The sequence below is a fragment of the Rhinoraja longicauda genome, chromosome 12 (genome assembly GCF_053455715.1).
Source record: "Rhinoraja longicauda isolate Sanriku21f chromosome 12, sRhiLon1.1, whole genome shotgun sequence".
Taxonomy (NCBI): Eukaryota; Metazoa; Chordata; class Chondrichthyes; order Rajiformes; family Arhynchobatidae; genus Rhinoraja; species Rhinoraja longicauda.
Window position 1 is genome coordinate 24954895 of NC_135964.1, and position 25239 is coordinate 24980133.

The 25239-nt window shown below is 43.2% G+C and overlaps 1 protein-coding gene across 2 annotated transcripts in view; it reads left to right on the top strand.

Moving 5' to 3' along the window:
- kdm6a (lysine (K)-specific demethylase 6A) overlaps positions 1-25239 on the top strand; it is a 172451-nt gene that overhangs the window by 97839 nt on the left and 49373 nt on the right. For both annotated transcript variants that reach the window (XM_078409220.1, XM_078409221.1), the window contains exons 9-12: positions 6275-6368; positions 16256-16382; positions 21154-21252; positions 21375-21594. In XM_078409220.1, the coding sequence (XP_078265346.1) occupies positions 6275-6368; positions 16256-16382; positions 21154-21252; positions 21375-21594 (540 nt within the window). The remainder of the gene's footprint in view (positions 1-6274; positions 6369-16255; positions 16383-21153; positions 21253-21374; positions 21595-25239) is intronic.

Genomic DNA, 25239 nt, shown 5'->3' on the forward strand with positions numbered 1-25239 from the left:
AGACTAAGTCAAGAGCAGCAAAAAGTTTGGATTCTGTAATTAAATATGGACAGGGTTTGTCAATTCAGATTAACAAATGGAGAAAGAACATTTCAGGGTTACAAACAATTATACAATACAATACAATATATCTTTATTGTCATTGTACAGGGGAACAACGAGATTGGGAATGCGCCTCCCATACGATGCAATAAATTAATTAGCTAGTCAGTATTTAAACAACCCAATGAAACAAATTAGAACAGTTTTAAAACAGAATAAAGTGCAAGTAGATCTGTGCCGGTTCACTGTGCGATGTGACCATCCGGCTCAGCAGGACTGGTTCATAGCAGCTATGGCCCTGGGGATGAAGCTGTTCCTGAGTCTGGAGGTGCGGGCATAGAAGGCCTTGTATCGTCTGCCCGATGGTAGAAGTTCAAACAGACTGTTGCAGGGGTGTGAAGATTCTTTGTGGATGCTGGTGGCTTTTCTGAAGCATCGTGTGTTGTAGATGCCCTCCAAGGCTGGTAGCTGTGTTCCGATAGTCCTCTGAGCTCTATGTACTACCCGCTGAAGAGCTTTCCTCTCTGCCTCCGTGCAGCTGAGATATCACACAGGGATGCCATGTGTTAGGATGCTCTCTATGGTGCACACTCCAGGCAATGGCATCTGATTGATTATGTCATCACCAAGACCAAGGAGCTGATCATCAACTTCCGTAGGTCACATAACGGGGAATATGCCCCGATCTCTATCAACGGGGTCAGTGTGGAGAGAGTGTCCAGCTTCAAGTTTCTGGGCACTCACATTTCGGAGGACCTAACATGGTCCAATAACACTGCTGCGCTGGTCAAGAAGGCACAACAAAGACTGTTCTACTTAAGAACACTGAAAAAGTCTGGTCTACCCCAACAGCTGCTGACGACCTTCTACCGCAGCACCATAGAGAGCATCCTAACGCATGGAATCCCTGTGTGGTACCTCAGCTGCACGGAGGCAGAAAGGAAAGCTCTACAGCGGGTAGTCCATAGAGCTCAGAGGACCATCGGAACACAGCTACCAGACTTGGAGGGCATCTACAACACACGATGCCTCAGAAAAGCCACCAGCATCCACAAAGACTCTTCACACCCCTGCAACAGTCTGTTCGAACTCCTTCCATCGGGCAGACGATACAAGGCCTTCTATGCCCGCACCTCCAGACTCAGGAACAGCTTCATCCCCAGGGCCATAGCTGCTATGAACCGGTCCTGCTGAGCCGGATGGCCACAACGCATAGATCAACTTGCACTTTACCCTGTCCAAAACTGTTACAACTGTTCGTTTCGTTGGGTTGCTGCTGTCTAAATTACCTAAATTATTGCATCGTATGGGAGGCGCATTCCCAATCTCGTTGTACCCCTGGGTACAATGACAATAAAGATATATTGTATTGTATTGTATTGTAGGAAGAGGGACAGGCAGGACGTGAGAGTGACAAAGGCCATGTGTGGTGCCGACTGCTGGACTGATCATCGCCTCATCGTGTCCGAACTCAAGCTTCGCATCGTGCCCATGAGAAGACCCCAAGGTCAGAAGACTGCAAAGAGGCTCAACGTCTCCAAGCTGAAGAGCAGCAAAATTGCAGAAGAAATCTCCAGAGACCTTGATGGCAAGCTGGTGGACACACCCCATGATGACCAGGACAGCACTGACGAACGGTGGTTGGCCTTTAGAGATGCAGTCTACTCCACTGCCCTCGAACACCTCGGGCCAGCATCCCGCAGAAACCAGGACTGGTTCGACGAGAACGATGAAGAGATACAGGCACTGCTATCAGAGAAACACCAACTGTTCAGAACACACCAGAACGACCTCACGTCACAAGCAAAGAAAGATGCCTTTGCCAGTGCAAGACAAAAGGTACAGAAGAAACTCCGTGAGATGCAGGACGCATGGTATAGCAAGAAGGCCGATGAAATCCAGGGCTACGCAGACAGTCATGACACTAAGCGTTTCTACGATGCATTGAAGGCTGTGTATGGACCCCAGTCCTCTGGCTCCTCTCCCCTCCTCAGTGCAGACGGGACCCAGTTGCTGACAGAGAAGCAGATTCTGGAGAGATGGGCTGAACATTTCAACCAGGTCCTCAATCGCCCTGCTAATATCAACGACGAGGCCATCACTCGCCTACCTCAGATGGAGATCAACCAGGACCTTGACAACCTCCCGACAGAAGAAGAAGTCACAAAGGCCATCAAGCAACTTTCCTGTGGCAAAGCACCAGGATCAGATGCAATTCCTGCTGAAGTGTACAAAGCAGGAGGCCCTGTCATGATGCAGAAGCTGACCGAACTCTTCCAGTCCATGTGGAATGAAGGGAAGGTCCCACAACAGCTGAAAGATGCCAGCATAGTCCACATCTACAAGAGGAAAGGCAACCGCCAGTCTTGCGACAATCATTGCAGGATCTCCCTCCTGTCCATAGCTGGGAAGATCTTGGCTCGCATCCTGCTCAACCGTCTCATTCAACACCTTGAGCAGGGTCTCCTTCCCGAAAGCCAGTGTGGTTTCCGTGCTGGGCGTGGAACTGTTGACATGATATTTGTTGCATGCCAACTCCAGGAAAAATGCCAAGAGCAGCACAGCGACCTGTTCGTGACCTTCGTCGATCTGACAAAGGCCTTCGACACTGTCAGCAGAGATGGGTTGTGGAAGATAATGCAGAAGTTTGGCTGTCCCAGCAAGTTCATCACGATTGTCCGGCAGTTCCATGACGACATGATGGTGTAAGCGCTAGATGATGGAGACGAGTCGGAAGCCTTTCCAGTGACAAACGGCGTGAAGCAAGGTTGTGTTCTTGCCCCTACACTCTTCAGCATGGTCTTCTCTGCCATGCTGACTGATGCCTTCCGTGACTGCCAGGATGGAATACACATCAGGTACAGGACTGACAGCAGGCTGTACACCCTCAGGCGCCTGCAAGCTATTACAAAGGTGAAGGAGACCATCATCAGAGATTTCTTATTTGCTGATGACTGCGCCCTCAACGCCAGCACAGAGCAGAAGATGCAGCATGAAATGGACTGCTTCTCACAGGCCTGTGACAACTTTGGTCTCTCCATTAGCACCAAAAAGACTGAAGTTATGTACCAGCCAGCACCTGGAAAGCCCTATCAGGAACCACACATCACGGTGAAGGGGCAGAACCTACAGGCAGTCGACAGCTTTACCTATCTGGGTAGTACACTCTCGCGAGTGGTGAACATTGACGCTGAGGTCAACAACAGGATTGCCAAGGCCAGCGCTGCCTTTGGGCAACTCCGTGGGAATGTTTGGGAGCGGAGAGGACTCAGCCTTACCACCAAGCTGAAGGTCTACCATGCAGTGGTACCCACCACTCTTCTCTATGCCAGTGAGACTTGGACTGTCTACAGCAGACAGGCCAAACAGCTCAACCACTTTCACTTGAGCTGCCTACGTAGACTCCTTCACATCAGGTGGCAGGACAAAATTCCCGACACAGAGGTCCTGGAACAGGCCGGAATCCCCAGCGTCCACACCCTCCTACGGAAAGCCCAAGCCAGATGGGCAGGCCATGTCGTCAGAATGCCCGAGAGTCGACTGCCAAAACAGCTTTGTATGGAGAACTGTGTCAGGGCAAGCGCTCAGTAGGAGGACAGAAGAAACGGTTTAAGGACTCAAAGTGTCCCTCAAAGACTTGGACATCAACCTCAGCACTTGGGAGTCTCTTGCTCTGGATCGTCCAACCTGGTGTAGCAAGCTCACCACAGGAGCCTGTGCAGCAGAGAACAGATGCGCTGCAGAGGCCCAGAGGAAACGCACCGCGCGCAAGGCCCGGGCTACCTCCACTTCCACTGCAGCAGCCATCCACTTGTGTCCTACGTGTGGGCGTCCCTTCCGGGCCCGGATTGGCCTCACCAGTCACTTCCGGACCCACAATCACCAATCCTCCAACTGAAAGTGAAGTCATGGTCATCTTCGAACCCGAAGGACGAACAACAACAACAACAACATGGTGCAGCGGTAGAAGGTCGTCAGCAGCTGTTGAGATAGACCAGACTTTTTCAGTGTTCTTAGGTAGAACAGTCGTTGCTATGCCTTCTTGACCAGTGCAGCAGTGTCATTGGACCATGTTAGGTCCTCCGAAATGTGAGTGCCCAGAAACTTGAAGCTGGACACTCTCTCCACACTGTCCCCATTGATAAAGATCGGGGCGTATTCCCCGTTGTGTGACCCAAGGAAGTTGATGATCAGCTCCTTGGTCTTGGTGGTATTTAGGGACAGGTTGTTATCAGAGCACCAATCCGCCAGGTTCTGCACCTCCGCTCTGTATTTTGTTTCATCACCGTTGGTGATCAACCCGATCACCGTTGTGTTCATCATTATAAACATAAGAATAAGAATTAATAAAGCAACAAGGTGCAAGGCGCTTGATCTGTTCAAAGACTCATACAGACATATATGAGCTATATAACCCTCTGACCATCAAGCTATTAATCATAAGCAAGTCTATTTGGAGGTAATGGTTCTCGGGCTCCTGTATCACCATACCAATGGTAGCAGCGAGATGATAGTGTGGCTAGGGTGGTGTGTGTCTTTGATATTAGCTGCTGCCTTGAGGCAAATATTCTTGCAGATCCCTTCGATGAAGATGTGGACTGAGCAAAGTCCAACACTTTCTACAACCTCCTTCAATTTTGGGCATTTGATTTACCGAACCAGGCCATGATGTAACCAGTTAATATGCTCTCCACAGTGCTCCTGTAGAAATCTATTATAGTTAAATGACAAAGCAACGTTTGGTAGGATACCAAGAATTTAACTGCTTTGTTGAATATTGCACATGGCATTTGTGTTAATAGAATCAAAGGATTCCTCGATGTCCATCTGCAGTTTACATGGCCTATTTGAATTTGGACAATAATGGAAGAGCTCATACGTGCTCCCTGCTGGAACAAACAAAGCCGCATTATATTCTAGACATCGTAGTTGTAGAATGCTGCATGTAGTTTGGCAATCTTTGGGGGGGGGAGGAGAAGTTGAAAGGCGAGGTATGTAAAATTAGACAATTATAAACTTTTAAAAATACTTGTTCTGAGTGGTGGCTATTGTTACTTTAAATTATTTTGCTGTTGTATTGAAACACTCCCAACAGTGCATGTGGCTAGATATTTTTGTATATTATCATAATTTGAACCTTTTTGAAACTGCACCTTTATTTAAAATGGTTAGTCCTGCGCATCAGAGAGAAAAAAATATTAATTTTGAAAGCACTGCAGGAATTGATATTATCCATATTTAAAACGCAATGAGAATTACGGCACAATAATTAGATTTTTTCTTTTCTGCAGAGAACTCGTAAGCTTTTACCCTAATTTTTTACCGAACTACCGTCCATTGAATACATTGAGATAATGCACCTATATATACACACACGCGCACACACACACACATGCGCACACACATGCACACATATACACACACACACAATAAATTATATATATAAAAATAAAATATTCATGACAGTTGCAAAACTTTAAATAAACTTTGCAATTTCCATGTAGTTTGACGTGTGCCTGCTTACAGATTTGTTTTTTTGCCAAGTAGTTATATTTATGGCTAATAAAATTATTACTGCAAATGTATTTTAATTTTATCCTCATTCATTCTATAATAGGAGAAAGTAATTTCTGTCTGCCACCACCCCATGAAAGACATTTGGGATTCCAAATTATGTCTCATAGGAAAAATCTGTAGCCCATGTTATAATGCTCAAAGGCTGGCAATGTTGCAATTAAGTTGCAGGGACTTTGCTAATTTTAACCATTTACTGATTTATTCTATTGTTTGGCTCTGTCTGAAACCATTTTACAGTGATCTCTAAAATAAGACATAACTTATTTAATTTCATTTTGCTGGAGCCAGAGCTCTACTTAACTTTTTTTCATTTTAACTAGTCTATTAACCATTGACTTATTTTTCTTTGAGCGGTAGATGAAGAACACAGTGATGGGGTGCAAGTATGTTGTGAAATCCTTTTTTTTTGTCAGCCAGGGTCCCTTCCCCCTTGTTCCATGTTTTTTGTGGAACCCAGCTTTCCGGTTTGTGCAATTGATGTCATTGCTGTCACAAAGAAACTAAGGAAGTGTTCAAAAAAGCATCTTTCATTCTTGTACGTGCATAGTTACAGCCCCGAGAATAAAAGTTGTAAAAGTTTGTTGCCAAGAGCTTTAGGGCTGTTTCAACTTGCCTTAGACAGTTTTTTTTTTCTTCCCACAACTCACAACTGCAGAGAAAGTACCGTGCTGCAAAAGAAGCCTACGAACAACTTTTGCAAACAGAGAATCTTTCTGCACAAGTGAAAGCAAATATTTTACAGCAGCTGGGTGAGTGTTTTTTTTCATGTTCCTTGGTAATTGGGAATCAACAAATTTCTGTTGCATCCAAAATATGAAGTATCTATTGAAAGTATCATAAAGCATTGAATGTTGACATGTTCCTCTAGAATCAGAAGTGTTTTGTCACAGAATGTGGTCATTTGGTTATATCAACTTTTTAGTTGTGGGATCTATTACGTTCATACGTCATTCATATTTCCTGAAATATTCAATTCAGGACTTAAATTGTGAACTGTGAAATAGTGTCCGTCAAAGTGAATGCAATGTTGAGTGTCCCTGCATATAGTTTTGGGGGAATCCAAGACAACAAAACAACTTTGTAACCCTTTCTCTGGGCCTCTATATGACCATATCTGACCTGTTCCACAACCTTAAATTGCAATTTAAGTGATTTATAGCCAGATCCAGCTTGGTTACATCTGCCAGTTAGAAATAGCTAGGAGGAATTGAATAAAAGTTTTCTTTTTGCGATGTTATACTCTTTCATTTTGAATATTATTTTAGATAAACATAATACAACATTTGAATAAAGGTTAGACTCCTTTGAAACGAATGTTTGTATTTGTACCGGAAGTCCTTTTCTTTGCTAGAAATCCTCAACTGCTTTTGATTTGGGGGAAAAAAGGTTTCTCAAAATGCATGTTGCTGATTTATACATTGAAGAATTTGATTTAACAAAATTACAACTTCAAGATTACACTTGTTTTCTTTTGCATTTAACATCGCTACTGTGATGAAAATTATCTATGCAGCTAAACATTTAATAGTAACTTGGATGTTTTTAATTAAAAAGTGTATTTCAGTTATGGAAAGGAAAATGTGTAACTTTAAAATGTCCACACAGGACTTCATGTTAGCATTAAGAATACAATGTTTCTCATGATGTGATAACACCATTTGAAATATGCAGTTCAATTATAGCTGATAACTATAATATTTTCACTGCCCTTATGATAAAGCAGGAAGCATGAGAAATATATTTTGAGAATTAATCCAATCTGGATTTTCCTTCAGTGATGGAAATATTGAATTGCTGTTGTTTACTTTCAAAGCTAGACAAATGATTTTCATTTATAATGTAATTATTGCCTTGGCATATGCTTTAAAGTCTCTTCAGACTGGAAGTTAATTATAATGCATCTTTATTTTGAAAGTATCACATACTTGTGTCTTTGGCCACAAGTTGTAGATTGATTAGTTTCCATTAACTGGGAACTAATCACACCAGTCTGGTGTCCTGTCATAAATCTATTCACATTGCTTCTGAAGCTGGTTTGCTGATCACCCCTGCCATGTTGCTATGGCAATTCCATTGTTGACCTATTACTACAGGTGCTAAAATCTTAGCTTCTCATTGAAGCGCTATCTTCCAAAGGAACTTGGTGTCTAGTTGCTGCCTCTGTGCCCTACCCCCTGTGTTGTAATGTCTGCATCACAAGCCAGATTATTTGTTAAACCAATCCCTTTACACAACCCATGGGAAGTATAGAAAAAGTACATCCACACTGATGTGGATCAAAAGACAAATATTTTGTCTTTCATATTAATTATCTACTGTCAGTTTTTCTTAAGAGGAGCCTGAATTTTAAATTTTGTAGTAAAGCTCAGTCTTTCCCTGCTTTATGTTTGCCACTCTGCAGTCCAAGAGTTACAGAGATTGGAATTCTAGGTTTCTTCAAATATTTTTTTATCAATTATGATATATTTTTGCTCCTGCTTTGTTATTTTTGAAATATGCATCCTAGTTTAAACTGAATGTGTAAGAAGGAACTGCAGATGCTGATTTAAACTGAAGATAGACAAAATGATGGAGTAACACAGGCAGCATCTCTGGAGAGAAGGAATGGGTGACGTTTCGGGCCGAGACTCTTCAGACTGATGTCTGGGGAGAGGGAGGTACACAGATAAGGAAGTGCATAGATAAGGAAGCAAAGGATGTGAAAACAGGACAAGGGAAATGCAGATCAAGGAAAATGTAGCATAGATCATTGTTAGTTGGGAGAAGGTAAGAACAAAGCAAACATATACAAAGTAGTTGGAGACGGTAAGACTGATCGGAGAACTGGGAAGGGGCACGGATGGAGAGAGAGGGAAAGCAAGGGATATGGTTAGAGAAGTCAATGTTCATACCGCTGGGGTGTAAGCTGCCCAAGAGAAATATGAGGTGCTGTTCCTCCAATTTGCACTGGACCTCACTCTGACAATGGAGGAGGCCCAGGACAGAAAGGTCAGTTTGGGAATGGAATGGGTAGTTAAAATGTTTAGCAACCGGGAGATCAAGTAGGTTCAGGCGGAATGAGCAGAGATGTTCAGCGAAACGATCGCCGAGCCTGCGCTTGGTCCCGCTGATATCCAGGAGTCCACACCTGGATCAGAAGATACAGTAGATGAGTTGGAGGAGGTGCAAGTGAACCTCTGCCTCACCTGAAAAGTACATCAGTCTGAAGATGGGTCTTGACCCGAAACGTCCCCCATTCCTTCTCTCCAGAGATGCTGCCTGTCCCACTGAGTTGTTCCAGCATTTCGTATCTATCTCTAGTTTATACTGATGTGACTATTTTTAGGCTTGCATTCTGAGATCATTGATTAGGGTGAATAAATAACTTTTTTTTTAATCCTATGGAGTAGACCTCTAATTCAAATCCAAAGGAAAGGGAGCTGGAATACTGGATGCTAAAATATTTTTAGAGTAATTATATTCCATGCTTGTCCCATGAAAAAAAAATTACCATTCAGAATGTTTCTTTTTACGGGGTTCCTGGGTTGCTGCCACCCAAGTGAATCTACTTTCCGGAATTGAGCATTAAATAAATGTATAACTATACTTAAACCTCTGACCACTTTTTAAAAGAATTAATATTCCTCAGTTTCAAATAAAGCTAAATCTTGGAAAGCTATTATGAAATGGCAGGCAGTGGCACAATTTTTTTTTTTTTTTTTTTTTTGCAAGATCCTCAGACCAAAAGTAGTGAAATGGTTTGATAAGCAGGTGAATACAAGGTTTGAGATTAATTTCAACATAAAATTTAGAGCAGAGAAATTATATCAAATGTCGCATATCTTGGTTAGAACAGGCCGCATATAATTGCTGTGAACAGGTGCGTGCGCACGGGAGAATTTTTTTTTGTGATTAAAGCATTAAGTAGGATAATGCCAGAATCTAGGATTATGCCGAACAGGAAAGCTTGGACTCGTTCGGCACTTTCACCTGCAAACTTGTGTGTTGAAGACCAGTAATACAATTTGGATGCTGAGTACTTGGAGCTATTGGGGCAGCTGACCAGAAGCTAAACCAATGATGCAGATGTAAAGGAGAGTGAACTGAGAAGTTTTTGGGGTAGTGGATATGCATTACAGAGGATAGAGCCATCTTAAAGGCATAACTTCAGACGACAACATTTAAACATAGGTGAGCAAAAGACGAGGATAGAGGATGGCAATCGTCAACAGTTGTTGAGCTGGAGGAGATTGATGAAATGGTGAGAGGTAAGGTCATATTCAAATTATAAAGGCTGAGAATTTTAAATTCAAGGCAGTGGTTAATTGTGAGGTACAGGGAAAGGTTTCTTTACTAGAGGGTGGTGTAGATCAGTAAGCACACGACTGGTGAACGTGAATATGTGTGATTTGGTCTGAGGGAGAATGCACACGGCAGATTTTAATGTAGTGTTAAGTTAACTCTAGGACCCTATTTCCCATGCTCCTATTGAACAGACCAGGTTCATTGAGATGTAAAATTCTTGAATAATGTATATTAAAAGTGTTGGGAATATTAATAGGTGTAATATCCAATAGTCTGAAAAAATTGCCAGTCCGGTATCATCAAATACTTGAGAGTGCTGGATAATTGGAGGAAGAGCCTTTGGGAAATGTCGCCATAATATTCTAGAATCTTATGTTGAGTTCGAAAGTTGTGGGGTTCAAACTGAAGAATGCCTGAAATCTAAACAAAGGAAAGGAAGGGAATTGGCCTTAATTGTGAAAATACCGTCGCAAGGTATGATGGTGGGCTGGCGATGGCTACATATTTCTCTATGCTACAGAAACCCATGCATGGCTGAATAGAAGTATTTGAGGTAGTATTACATTTACTTTGAAAGGCATGTTAAGTTGTTGTACAAGGCAGTTGGCCGTGGGATTGTTCGAGTATTTTAGAGTACTGAAAATGAGGACCAAGAAATTGATAAGGATAGACAAGGTAGGATATGGAAATAAACTGACAGGAAGCATATTAGCAGCCTGAAAGAGCTCCTATATGAATGTCAAAAGGAAAACCAAGGGAAAATGTGGGCCCTTCACAGATAGGTGGGATAATTTATAAAGGTGAAAAAGGAAATGGGTGAGGAGTTAAATTACTACTTTGTGTTTGCCGCCTTTGATGAAAATGTAAAAAGACATTCATGAAATAGCAGAGAGCTGTGGGTCAAATAGGAAAGAGGAATTGAAGGAAATAAGTATTACCAAAATCAGTACGGGAGAAGCTGATAATACTAAAACCCCATGGATCCTGAGGACGTGATGTACATCTGTACTTTGAAAGAGGTAGCAGTGGAAATAATGTTTTGGTTGATGTCTTCCAAAATTCAGTTGATTCTGTAATTGTTCCTGTGGATTTCAATCTAGCAAATGCCGCCCCACTATTTAAGAAAGGATAGAAAGTGAAAATGGGGAACTACCAACCTATTAATATGAGACTAAGTTACATGATTTGAACATGCAAAATTAGAGGTAGCTCACTGCCATGGGTTTAAAATGAGTTATTAAGCAGAAAGCAATGGAAATAAATGGATCATTCTCAGGTTGTCAATGGATGACGCCAGCAATGGCTGCCTCGCCAATAGTCTGTCTGTCCCTTCTTTCTTTATTGTTTTTTTAGTATGTGTTAAATGTATGTTTTAGTGTTCTTCAGCTTGTTTTATGTGTGGGGGGGGGTGGTTGAGGGAAACTTTTTAAAATATCTTACCTCGACGGAGATGCGTGTTTTTTTCTGTATCGTATCTCCGTCTGCACTGCGGCCAAACATCGAGGAGTTGGCGGCCTTTGCTGAAGACCGGCTTCGGGAGCTCCAACCGCGGGAGACTGCAGGACTTACCTTCGTGGAGCTTGCAATCCCTGTCGATGTTCGACTTTAGAGCTCCAGCCGTGGAAGCCTGCGGACTTTAACATCGTGGGGCTCGCGGTCCCTGGTTAGAGATTGACTTTGGGAGCTCCAACCACAGGAGCTTCGACCGCCCCAATTGCAGGAGCTTTGACCGCCCCAACTGCGGATGGTTCGACTGCCCCGACCGTGAGAGAATAAAGAGGAAGGAGATTAAGAAGATTGGACTTTATTGCCCTCCATCACAGTGAGGAATGTGGGGAATCTGCTGTGGTGGATGTTTATGTTAACTTTTGTGTAGTTGTGTGTCTTGTTGCTTTTTTTAGTATGGCTGTATAGTAATTCGAGTTTCACTGTACCTTTATTGGTCCATGTGACATTAAACTGACCTTTGACTGGTGGATGTCACTGAGATTGGTGCTTGCTCCTCAACTGTTTGGAGTCTATCAACAATTTGACTGAGAGGGTCATACTTAGTTTGATATATTAAATTGAGATTTGAGAACAGGATGATGTAAAGAGGCTTCATGGGGACATTGAAAGGCTGTGTGACTGAACAAGAAAATATCAGATGGAGTATAAAGTGATTCAAAAGAAAAGCAGAGTATTTTCTAAACGGTGAGTGATTGGATAATGTTGATGCTGAAATGGATTTGGATATCCTCTGCACAAGACAACATGCAAGTGATTTGAGTGGTTAGACAACCTTTCTTGCAAGACGATTTGAATACTGGAATAATAGAGGGGCAATTATAGAGGGATATTGTGAGGTTGCATCTTGACTATTGTGGACAGTTTTGGTCTTCTTATCTAATAAGGGATATACTTGAAGTAGAATATTCACAAGACTAGTTCCAGGGATTGATGAGTTTGCTCTTTAAGGAGAGATTGACTAGATGAGTATTGTATTCTCCAGAGTTTAGAATACGGAAACCTATAAAATTTTGTGAGAACAAACAGGATGAACGCAGTTAGGATGTAGACACAGTCTGAGGAAGATCGTACCAGAGATTATAGACTCAGAATAAGGGCTAGGCCTTCAGTATTTTGATGATGAGGACTTTCTTCAATCAGGTGGTGGACATTCAGTCAGTGAGTTTGCTCAAAATTGAGATTGATTTCTCATTCGTGCCATCTCGCTCTTCCTCACCCCTGCCATCGGGGAAAAAGGCACAGGAGCCTGAAATTAACAATACAGGTTCAGTAGCAGCTTTTCCCAACAACCATCAGGCTATTGAACACTACGAACTCCAACAGAACCCTGAACTCCGAACTGCCTTGATTGCACTTGGGGCTTTGTTGTTGTCTTTGTACTATATTGTTTCTTTTGTTTTTATATATTCAACTTTGTTATTTTTTATGAGTATGCTTGCATATCTGTTGTGCTGCTGCAAGTAAGAATTTCATTGTTCCTTTTCAAGACATATGATAATAAAGCACTCTTGACTCGACTTGAATATGAAAGAAACCAAGGGCCCTGTGGACAGTGCAGGAAAGTGATATTGAGATGGATCAACCATGATTTGATAAATGGTGGAGCAAATTGAAGGAGAGAATGCCTTACACTTGCTCCTACAAATGCTTTTAGGATCTTTCAAGAAAATTAAGAAATTAGAAAGATTTAAGAGAGGAATTATTGGATCTTAGTAACAGAAGACATGACTTCGATCGTTGAGCAACTAAAGTAAATGTATGGACAAAAGAGGAATAACTAAATTTCCAAGCTAGCAGAGATTGCAGAGCAGGAGATGGAGACGAAGGCACGGAGAGATCTGTAAATGAAGAATTTTTCAGGGGCCGGTAAAAATGGTTGTACACAATCTTGTGCATTAGTATCTCGGCAGCAGAGTTGTATGTGCATTTAAGTTTGGGAACTGATCAGAAAAGCAAGTGAGGAAACAACAAAGATGTGGCTGAGTATTCAAAATTATATCATGTTTAAGAAACATTTTTTTAGCTTCTAGTTTGTTTGTATTTGCTGTACTAGGTTAAAGCATGATGAAGATTTAAAAAATAAGAATGGGTATGATCTGCTTGATACAAAGGTTTAAAGGTCAGTTTATTGTCACATGTACCAATTAAGGTACAGTGAAACTCGAATAACCATATAGCCATACTAAAAAAAAGCAACAAGACACACAACCACATAAAAGTTAACATAAACATCCAAGGAGCATTCTAAGAACTTGAATTGAAGGTCCTGAAATTGCTTTCTGATTAGTTGGTTCACTATATCAGTTACAAATTTACATGATGATGATGATGATTTCAGATTTGTTGCAGTTGATGATGATTTCAGATTTGTTGCAGTTGAGTTTGAGGAAATTTGATTGAGTTTGAGGAAATTTGTTGAGTTTGAGGAAATTTGATTGAAGCCAAGATTTTATTTCAGTGATGCAGTTTGTCAGTGTAGAGTGTGTGGTGGTGGAGATTGACTTGGTGGAGATGAGGAGCTGGATATCATCGGCGAAGCAGTGGAAGTTGAGACCATGCATCTCACAACAACCCCCAAGTGTCCAAAAATAATTTAGCAAGATACAAAATAATATAATATGCTAAGACAGCTAGTAAACACACTTGGCTCCTATACATGCCATATAAATGGGTTCAGCGTTGCAGCCTGTGTTTTTTCATTAGCAAATCAGCCAGCCATTGCAGACATTGTCTTCTCTCGTTTCATGGAATGAGATTAATGGCATTTTGAAAGCTTTGTTTGTTGTTAAATGACTGGCTGAAATTCATTGTTTCCCAGTGAATGTTTATTAGGATATCGGATCATCATTCCTGCATGTTATTGAACAGATTCACTCTATACCTGCTGTCATTAGTTGGAAATGTTCATGTATTTTCTTTGAATTGATTTTGTTATTACTCTGGCCAAGAATGAGCATTGTGGTGCAGACGTTAGTGTAGCCGCGCTTCAGTGATTTGTGTTTCTTTCTCACCTTGGACACTATCTGTACCAAGTTGATACATTCTCCTATGGTTGTAGGGTTTCCTCATGAACCCCATCGTGTGTTGGACGGCCAATTAGGTGTTGTAAGTTATCCCTTAGTGTAGGTAAGTGGCAAAAAGAATTAAAAGGCAGTTGATTGGTAAGTGAGAGAAAATGGGTTGCATCACTTCAGGGAAATGTGAGGAGGAACTGCACTAATTGGATTGGTCTGTTGGGACCTGATAAGCTGGAAAGCTAACCTGCATTGTCATTAGTAAGTGAAGTATTGCAGCAACAAATGTCTCCTTCAACATCTAAACTTAACCGAAAGCATTTTAGAAGAAGCTGTAAGCTAACGGAACTGAAATAATGCTCAGAAATAGATTCTCAGCAGAACTTTGAAGAGGTGAAAAATTGATATTCAGGGATGGTTTTCCAAGATGGCAAAAGAGGAAGTTGCCATTACAGGGGTGATGAGGCCAGTGTAGACAAAATGCTGGAGTAACTCAGCGGGACAGGCAGCATCTCTGGAGAGAAGGAATGGGTGACATTTCGGGTTCAGACCCGAAATGTCACCCATTCCTTCTCTCCAGAGATGCTGCCTGTCCTGCTGAGTTACTCCAGCATTTTGTGTCTACCTTCGATTTAAACCAGCATCTGCAGTTCTTTCCTGCACATGATGAGGCCAGTGTGCTACATATGCACGTTCGAGATGCAAGTTAGAGATACATACTGTTCTTAAATTACGAAAGTTTATGAGAGAGTACTGAGTTATAGACAATAGGTGCAGGAGTAGGCCATTCGGCCCTTCGAGCCAGCACCGCCAAGTTTGAGTTTAGTTTATTGTCACATACCGAGGTATAGTGAAAAGCTTTTGCTTTGTGCTAACCTGTCAGCGGAAAGACAATACATGATGACAATTGAGCCATCCACACGGAGGGGTTAAACACCAGGCTGAAAATCCTACAATTCAGGTTTGGACAGATTGGTTGCCAATATAAGATATCGACCAAAAATCGGACTGGACGAAGAAATAGGGAGTGGAATTATTATCTATTTGTCTAAGATTAATGGTGTAGGTGATTTTCTTAAAATTGCACCTTTTCTTTAAATCTAAGCTCAATACTTCAACAGAAAACATTGCTCTCTTCGCATGTTATGAAATATTGAATTAAAATGGAGTGAGTTAGTTAAGATTTTTATTAAACCCAATGATAAATATGAATCTTTTTTTATGCCTTCTTTTTTTGATTGAATCTTAAGTCTAATTAAATTGTTCACAAGAGTTAGAATTATGAATTATTTTTGCAAAAGTATCGCAACCCTTTCCCTCCTTTTAAATCAGCTGGGAACTCGCCAATGAAAATGGATGGTTATATGTTACTATATCTCTGCTTGTTTGATATTAGTGCTAGTAAAGATGAAAGCGATGAAATTTTAGTATTGGACATTTGTTACACTCGCATAATATCCTTCAGTTATTCCACTTGTTGCTTGTCTAAATAGCAACTGAAAGGGTTTGGAAGCAGGTGATTTCCATTCTGGGAGGAATGGAAATACTCCTGTTTGCGACATGAAAGTAGCTGCTACTCAGATTGCTTACTGAGGTAGGTCGAGTTTTCTAAAGTGTTCAGGGCAAATTGATAAAATATTTGTGTGAAAATATATTTGGAAACCTGTTGCAACAGTTCGGAAGCTGTAATGTAGCATTTCTATTCACATGTTTATTATCTAAAGTATTGAGAAATACTACTTTCTTTAAGAGGAACCTTGCATTAAAAGCAGTTTTTTTTCTTCTGAACAGCAACGGTGATATAACTAATCAGTGTTCCTGTTTTGCAGGCTGGATGCATCACACAGTAGAGCCATTAGGAGACAAAACAACAAAGGAAAGCTTTGCTATTCAATGTCTCCAAAAATCTTTAGAGGCAGATCCGAATTCTGGCCAATCCTGGTACTTTCTCGGCAGGTAAAAATAAAGTCTATTGATATAATGTTAGGTTTTGAATGTATGGTGTAAACAAAAAAACTGGCAGTTTGGATTATTTACTCAAGAAATTCAATTAAAAAAGTGATAATGGAATCTACCTGCATTTGGAAAGGCAAGATCTGATTAGGGATGGTCAACATGGCTTTGTGAATTCAGAACTAGAAGGCATGGCTTTAAGGTGAGGCATTAAAGCTTTACAGGGGATCTGAGGGCCATCTTTTTCAGCACAGACGATGGTGGATATGTGGAATGAGCTGCCAGTGGTTGAGGCAGATACAATTGTAATGTTTAAAGGACATTTGGACATATGGATAGAAAAGATTTAGATGGATACTAGACTGAGGTGGACCCGTTGGGTCCAAATCTCTCCTGTGGGCCTCTCCTGGGGCAACCCTCTCCCAACTGACAATCCTGCGGGCCCGGCAACCCTCTCCAACTGACGAAGCCCGTTGCCGGGCGGGGAGAGTCTCCCGGGGCCGTGGGTGGGTATGGGGGGACAGGGAAGGGGAGATGGTACCACTTACCTTGGCTCCGTGCTGGCAGTTCTGCAGCCAGACCAAGTCATGGACACAAAGCCTAACCCTCCCCTTCCCCACTACCCCCACTCCTCTCCCCCACCCCCACTCCCCCCTACCCTCCCCACCCCTATTCCCCCCACTCCCCTCCCCCAACCCCCACTCCCCCAACCTCCCACCCCCAGTCCACCCCCACTCCCCCTCCCTACCCCAGTCCACCCCGACTCCCTTCCCTCCCGCTCCACTCCCCCCTTCCGCTCCACTCCCCTCCTCCCCCTACAGTCCCCTCCTCCTGCTCCACTCCCCCTACACTTCCCCCCAACCCCCGCCCCCCCCCCACTACCCCGACATGGGGACCCAGGCCAATTGGGCGTTGAGCGGGAGGTTGTTGTCAATCAATGGACCCCAAGCGGGGGTGAGTGGCAGGAGCAAATCAGGACGCGCCGGTGACCAATCGGAGTGGGGAGCGTGGGATCCGGACCAATCGGGCATCGAGCGTGAGGTTGGAGCTGAACACAAAATGGCAATCCTCCGTCAACTACACACGCGTCGGAGCTGAAGACAACATGGCAACCCTCCCCCAACTGCGTACGCGCTGGAGCTGACATTAAATGGCAACCCTTCCCTAACCGCGCATGAGCGGATGCGACAGCCAACTCCCCCCACTCCACTGCCCCCCTCCCCACCACAATCCCCCAACCCCCCCTCCCCCAATCACCCACCCCATCCCCTTTCATGGCCTACTGATCCATGGAACCGCTGGCAACGAAAGCCACTAACCTGTGCCCCATGCGTGCAGCGCTGATCGGGGCGAACGGGTGAGAACACGAGGAAAGCTGGAGGCCCAGATGGTATAGCTGGGCGAGTACTAAAGTCTTGTGCTACTCAGCTTGCTCCAGTGCTCACCACAATATTTAACCTCTCCTTGGCAAAGTCCGTGGTCCCTGCATGCTTCAAAAGATCCATTATTGTACCGGTGCCAAAGAATGCCTCTCCAGCTTGTTTGAATGACTACCGACCGGTGGCCCTCACCTCGGTTGTCATGAAATGCTTCGAGAGGCTAAACAAGAAGCACATCTGTGCCCTCCTTCCTCGCAACATGGACCCACTACAGTTCGCATACTGTCCGAACAGGTCCACGGATGATGCGGTCTCCCAGGTTCTGCACACCGCTCTCTCTCATCTGGACAGCCAGAAGGGGGGCTATGTGAGGATGCTGTTCATTGACTTTAGCTCAGCTTTCAATACCGTAGTCCCCACCAGACTGGCTGAGAAGCTGCTGGAACTGGGGCTCAGCACTCCTCTGGGTCCTGGACTTTCTCACCGCCAGGCCTCAAGTGGTCAGGATGGGGGAATGCACATCTAGCCCCCTCACCCTGAACATAGGATTCCCCCAGTGTTGCGCCCTTAGTCCCCATATTCTTAAACTGTGGCCCCTGGTTCTGGACTCCCCCAATGTTGGGAACATGTTTCCTGCCTCTAATGTGTCCAATCCCTTAATAATCTTATATGTTTCAATAAGATATGTTTGAATAAGGTCAAGCATGAGGCATGCCTGGACGGGGGAGGAGCGGCATTTGTTAAAGTCAGTCCCCCATCCCCCACTCATTGGCCACCACTGTCGTCACTCTGGCGGGTCCCACCCCCGGCGGTCATTGTGGGCCCCCCCCCCCAGAGCTGAACTGGCCAGCCTTGATCATATCAACGGGTCCCAACTGCGCAGGCGCCAGAGCTGAACTTGGCAAGCCTTGATCATATCAATGGGTCCTAACTGTGCAGGCGCGGACTTCCCAGTGTGACGTCATACGCGGGTGACGGCTGAAAGGAGAAAAAGGTGATTTTTTAAACTTTAAAAAGTGATTAAAAAAAATATATAACATTTATTCCAGGACAATGGTGTGTAAGGTGGCCTAAAATCGTCTCTTGCGGTTGCAGGGGAAAGGGGAAAGTAGGAAGGGACGAGTGGACCAGGGAGTTACGGAGGGACCAGGGAGTTACGGAGGGAACAGTCTCTGCGGAAAGCAGAAAGGGGAGGGAGTGGTATCCCCGTAGGAGGTGACGGAAATGTTGGAGGATAATTTGGAGGAAATGTTGGCGGGCTGATGGGGTTGAAGGTGAGGACAAGGGGAATCTGTCCTTGTTACGAATGGGGGGAGGGGGAGCAAGAGTGGAGTTGCAGGATATAGAGGAGGCCCTAGTGAGAGCCTCATCTATAATGGAAGAGGGGATGCCCTGTTTCCTAAAGAACGAGGACATCTCTGATGCCCTAGTGTGAAACACCTCCCCCTGGGCGCAGATGTGGCGTAGACGGAGGAATTGGGAGTAGGGGATAGACTTTTTGCAGGAGACAGGGTGGGAAGAAGTGTAGTCCAGATAGCTGTGGGAGTCAGTGGGTTTGTAGTAGATGACAGTCACTAGTCTGTCTCCTGTGATGGAGATGGTGAGATCCAGAAACGGTAGGGAGATGTCGGAGATGGTCCAAGTATATTTAAGAGCAGGATGGAAATTAGTGGTGAAATCTATGAAGTCAGTGAGTTCTGCATGGGTACAGGAGGTCGCACCAATGCAGTCGTCAATGTAGCGGAGGTAGAGTTCGGGGATGGGGCCAGTGTACGTCTGGAACAAGGATTGTTCGACATACCCGACAAAGAGGCAGGCGAGTGCCCATAGCTACGCCTCGGGCTTGGAGGACGTGGGAGGAGTCAAAGGAGAAGTTGTTGAGGAATTCTCTGCCTCAGAAGGCAGTGGAGGCCAATTCTCTGAATGCATTCAAGAGAGAGCTAGATAGAGCTCTTAAGGATAGCGGAGTCAGGGGGTATGGGGAGAAGGCAGGAACGGGGTACTGATTGAGAATGATCAGCCATGATCACATTGAATGGCGGTGCTGGCTCGAAGGGCCAAATGGCCTCCTCCTGCACCTATTGTCTATAAGAACCAGCTCTGCTAGGCGGAGGAGAGTGTTAGTCGATGGAGATTGGCTGGTTCTACGGTCGAGGAAGAAACGGAGGGCTTCAAGACCATCCTTGTGGGGGATGGAGGTATAGAGTGACTGGACATCCATGGTAAAGATGAGGGAGTGGGGGCCTGGAAACCGGAAGTTATTGAGGAGATGGAGTGCATGTGAGGTGTCTTGGACATCAGGTGGGGAGGGATTTGACCAGGGGGGGATAGGATGGAGTCGAGGTAGGTGGAAATTAATTTGTTGGACTCCCAGTCTGACCTTTCTGCCTTGGGCCTCCTCCAGTGTCATAGTGAAGCCCACCGCAAATTGGAGGAACAGCACCTCATATTTCGCTTGGGCAGCTTATAGCTCAGCGGTATGAACATTGACTTCTCTAACTTTAGATAGCTGCTCTGTCCCTCCCTTCCTCTCCCCCTTCCCAGTTCTCCCACTGTCTTCCTGTCTCTACCTACATCCTTTATTTGTCCCGCCCCCCTGACATCAGTCTGAAGAAGGGTCTTGAGCCGAAACGTCACCCATTCCTTCTCTCCAGAGATGCTGCCTGACCCGCTGAGTTACTCCAGCATTTTGTGTATACCTTACTAATGAGAGTTACTTTACAACAGTAAGCGATTGAGGAGCAAAACAAAGATACAGCTGTTGAATGTTAGTGGTCTGTTGCAAAACGTGTTTTGTTATTTCTCGGGATGTCTGGTCAAATTTAAGAATTTGGAAACATAATTTGAGAAAAGACTGAGAAAAACATTATGCCTGTCAGTGACAACTCAAGTTAACTTTAGTCAGTTAACACAAATGAAGGTTGAAGTGCATCCAGATTTAGTACTAGGGGAACATAACCAATGGAAGGGACGTAAATGAGGGAGAAAGGACAAAGGATGTGAAGTGAATAGTGAAAGATGAAAATGCATTGTAAGAAGTTCTCTGGGTGTTGATTGTATAGGATCTTGAATCCCAAGAATTTATTTTCCAATAATAATAACAGGATGGCATTCAAGGATTGAAGATGGTTGTATCTAAAGTCAAAACTTTAGTGTCCATCCTGTATGTTATAATTGATTTTGAATTTCACGAAACTCAAAATTATTTTTCAATCATTAGTTGCATTGATTGCATTGCTTAAGTATTTGTACAGATTTGCTGCAATGTCTTAAAATAAAATATAATTTTGCTTACTTTGTCTCCATATTTAAAATGCTTTGGGTTTTAAATTCTCCAGGTAACTCATAGTTGTTTGTATATTCCTCTTTATAATTAAATGATATCTTTCTTGCAGGTGCTATTCAAGCATTGGCAAAGTTCAGGATGCCTTCTTATCATATAGGCATTCCATTGATAAGTCAGAAGCAAGTGCTGATACATGGTGTTCAATAGGGTAAGCGATGACAGATGCTTAAAACTGGATGGGACGAGAGAACCACTGGAGCTCTGCAACTTTAGTTTGATGCTTTTTCTTCATCTGTTCAGTTCTATTTGCCATTTTGTTTACTGTCTTAGGGTGTTGTATCAACAACAGAACCAGCCAATGGATGCATTACAGGCTTATATCTGTGCTGTTCAATTAGACCACGGACATGCTGCAGCCTGGATGGACCTGGGGACGCTCTATGAATCCTGCAATCAACCTCAGGATGCAATTAAATGTTACATAAATGCAACTAGGAGCAAAAATTGTAGTAATACTTCTGTACTCACAGCAAGGATAAAGTACTTACAGGTAAACAGGTTTGGGGTGTGGTGTCTAAATGCATTGTATTCACCTCAAAAAATAAAGGGAATATCTCAAATGGATTTTTATAAAAATCTTTTTTTTTTTGTGGGGGTGTTACAAATATATTGCATATTATAAGCATATTTTTTTCCAAAAATCACCAAATTAATTTAAAATGTTTGTTGTTAATCACCATGCAGACAGAATTCCAAGGAATATAATTTGAATGGGCAATTGAAGCATTTTATAAGGTTAATTATGATGGAAGTGTACTTAAGTGTAATTTTTGAAATTTAAATTAGCAATATCAGGTATAGAATCTAATTAGCTTTATGCAGTACCGCATAGCAGGTTGTACAGAATGGCACTGTTAAAAATCATATTCAACTTGGGAGGTTTGAAGAAAAACAGTCAATTGCTTTCCACTACACAAGATCTAATTGGAAGGGGAACCTGCTGAATGACCCTTTAAATATTTTGCCAGATTTACCTGCTATATGGTATCTTAAGTGCAAAGCTATTCTGCTTTTTCTTTAAGTCCTACCTGCCAACAACAATATTTCTACATCAGCCATTATTAATGCAAGTGATGTTAATTTTTTTTCTGTTAAAGCTGCAGTATCTTTCTTTGTTTGACTTCATAGTCTGAGGATATTTTACAGATCCATTTGGTAACATTTTATTTTGGCCTGATAGGTAATGATGCAACTGATTGATGTAGTATTAAACCACAAAAAGGTTCAGGACTAGCTTTTCACTCTATGCTAAATTGTTTGATTTCAGTGGGACCATTTCTGCTCTATACCAGGTAGCATCTTGAGGGACAGACAATCTGAAAGGGGAATAGGGCAATGACTTCACTTAAATGGGTGTGAGAAATGGTCCTTCATCTCTTTCTCTCTCGCCGTAGCTGACTAATTAGTAGTTAGTGTTTTCTACTTATATTTTGGATTTCCACCATCTACAATTTTTGAGCTTTTGTTTTTGAACCGTTCCTGTCGCTGCCAGATTATTTCATCTAGGGGAGAGGCAAAATCCAAGCACCTAATGAAAGTTGCATTGACATTGGATGAATTTAGCTTAGATACTGGTGGCACATAATGAAACCAAGCCCCAAGAAAAATGGGGTTTATGGTGTTTTGCTTTGATGTTAATGCAGTTTTATGAAATGGGAATAGGAGTAGGTCCCTTCGCCCTTCCATCTTTTGTTGTCGTTCAGTCCAACGAGTCTGGGCTGACCAACGATCACTAGTTCTATCCTTTCATTCACAAAATGCTGGAGTAACTCAGCAGGTCAGGCAGCACCTCAGGAGAGAAGGAATGGGCGACGTTTTGGGACAAGACCCTTCTTCAGACTGATGTCGGGGGCGGGACAATGGAAGGATATAGGTGGAGACAGGAAGACAGTGGGAGATCTGGGAAGGGGGAGGGGAAGAGAGGGACAGAGGAACTATCTAAAGTTGGAGAAGTCAATGTTCATACCACTGGGCTGCAAGTTGCCCAGGCGAAATATGAGGTGCTGTTCCTCCAATTTCCAGTGGGACTCACTATGGCACTGGAGGAGGCCGATGACAGAAAGGTCAGACTGGGAATGGGAGGGGGAGTTGAAGTGCTCAGCCACCGGGAGATCAGATTGGTTAATGTGGACTGAGAGCAGGTGTTGAGCGAGGCGATCGCCGAGCCTGCGTTTGGTTTCACCGATGTAAATAAGTTGACATCTGGAGCAGCGGATGCAATAGATAAAGTTGGAGGAGGTGCACGTGAACCTCTGTCTCACCTGGAAAGACTGTTTGGGTCCTTCCCTCAACTCCATCCCTCAAGGACCCAAACAGTCCGCATTAACCAATCTGATCTCCCGGTGGCTGAGCACTTCAACTCCGCCTCCCATTCCCAGTCTGACCTTTCTGTCACCTCATATTTTGCCTGGGCAGTTTGCAGCCCAGTGGTATGAATATTTTCTTCTCCAACTTTAGATAGTTCCTCTGTCCCTCTCTTCCCCTCCCCTTTCCAAGATCTCCCACTGTCTTCCTGTCTCCACCTATATCCTTCCTTTGTCCTGCCCTCCTGACATCAGTCTGAAGAAGGGTCTCGACCCGAAACGTCGCCCATTCCTTCTCTCCTGAGATGCTGCCTGACCTGCTGAGTTACTCCAGCATTTTGTGAATAAATACCTTCGATTTGTACCAGCATCTGCAGTTATTTTCTTACACTAGTTCTATCCTACACAATTTAGAGGCCAATTAACCTGCAAACGCGTGTGTCTTTGGGATATGGGAGGAAACTGGAGCACCCAGTTACAGATCATGTCAGGGTCACAGGGAGAATGTACACAATCCATATAGACAGCACTTGTAGTCAGGATCGAACCTGGGTCTCTGGCACTGTGAGGCAACAACTCTACTGCCGTGTCACTGTTGACTTAGCATCAATTGTCATTGTAGAAGAGGAAACAAAATTTTAACGCTCTATCATCTTCTGCATGACTGTTCTTGAAAGGTCTGGTTCTTTTTTTTGGGCCACCATGTCCTTCCTCCCCAAAGGTTTGGTGCCAGGAACTGCTTACGCACTCCAGGTTTAAACCTAACAGGCCTTTGAATAGCTGCAGCAGAGCTTGAATATCTTGAAGATTATAATACAAGAATAATGATGTCAGCATCTCAGCCTGTTTAACAATTTAGATTTATCTTCTGATGATAGGTAGGGTTAAAGACAAGACTGGATCATTTCCCACCATGTTCATGAAATGTCCAGTGGATGATGCATCTAGATTTCCTCCTGGGGTTCCAATCATCACAGGGACCTGTTTCAAGCTAACCAATTTTGACTGCAAAGGCTATAGGATCAGGCAAGAGCTTAGCTGAAGTGCTGATGATTTGCTCTCCAGAAATAACCCTTCCGAATGCCATTGTTGGCCAAACCTTCTTCAGAAGGACTGCAGTAATTAAAATAGGCTCCCCACCAGCTACTGGAGGGGAATTAAGGATGGGCAATGATTGCCAGTGGCATCCGCATTCTAAGAACTGCATTTTTAAAAAGTAGAATAACATGAGGCATTTACTTGTTCCCAGTTGCAACCTCGAGTAGGATTTGAGGAATAAATATTCAGGGCTTCTACTTCAGTCTTTGTTCTGGCCATCTTGTGATGGTATTTCAGATTCTGTTCTGCATTTTTAAGGAGATTGGTCCTTAAATATATTATGCATAAAAATTGTTGAAACTTCACAATATGAGTCAACTTTTAGGAAACTGCAGCTTTTAAAGATTTGAATTAAAAATGTAGGTTAACATTAACTAGTATAATAGGAAAGGGGGGCATTATTTACACTGCTGAACCCTGGAAACTTTAATCACTCTGATGTACCATATCATGGGGACAAAAATACTGCATTTTACAATTCAATGCCATATATTTGTATGTTAACTAGCTCTCATTTTTGATTTGTTTTTCACTGCACCCAGTGCAATATTGACAAAAAAAATAAAATTTGGGCAGGATGCAAAATTTTCACACCAATGTGTTCTGTCACAAGTTTAATTGAAATTTTAGTGTGATCATAAAGCCACAAGTGTTACATGATTGTAGAGCAATTAGGTGGATTGTATGATTGATCAGTTAGCTTTCATTTACATAATCGCATCACATACTTTTTA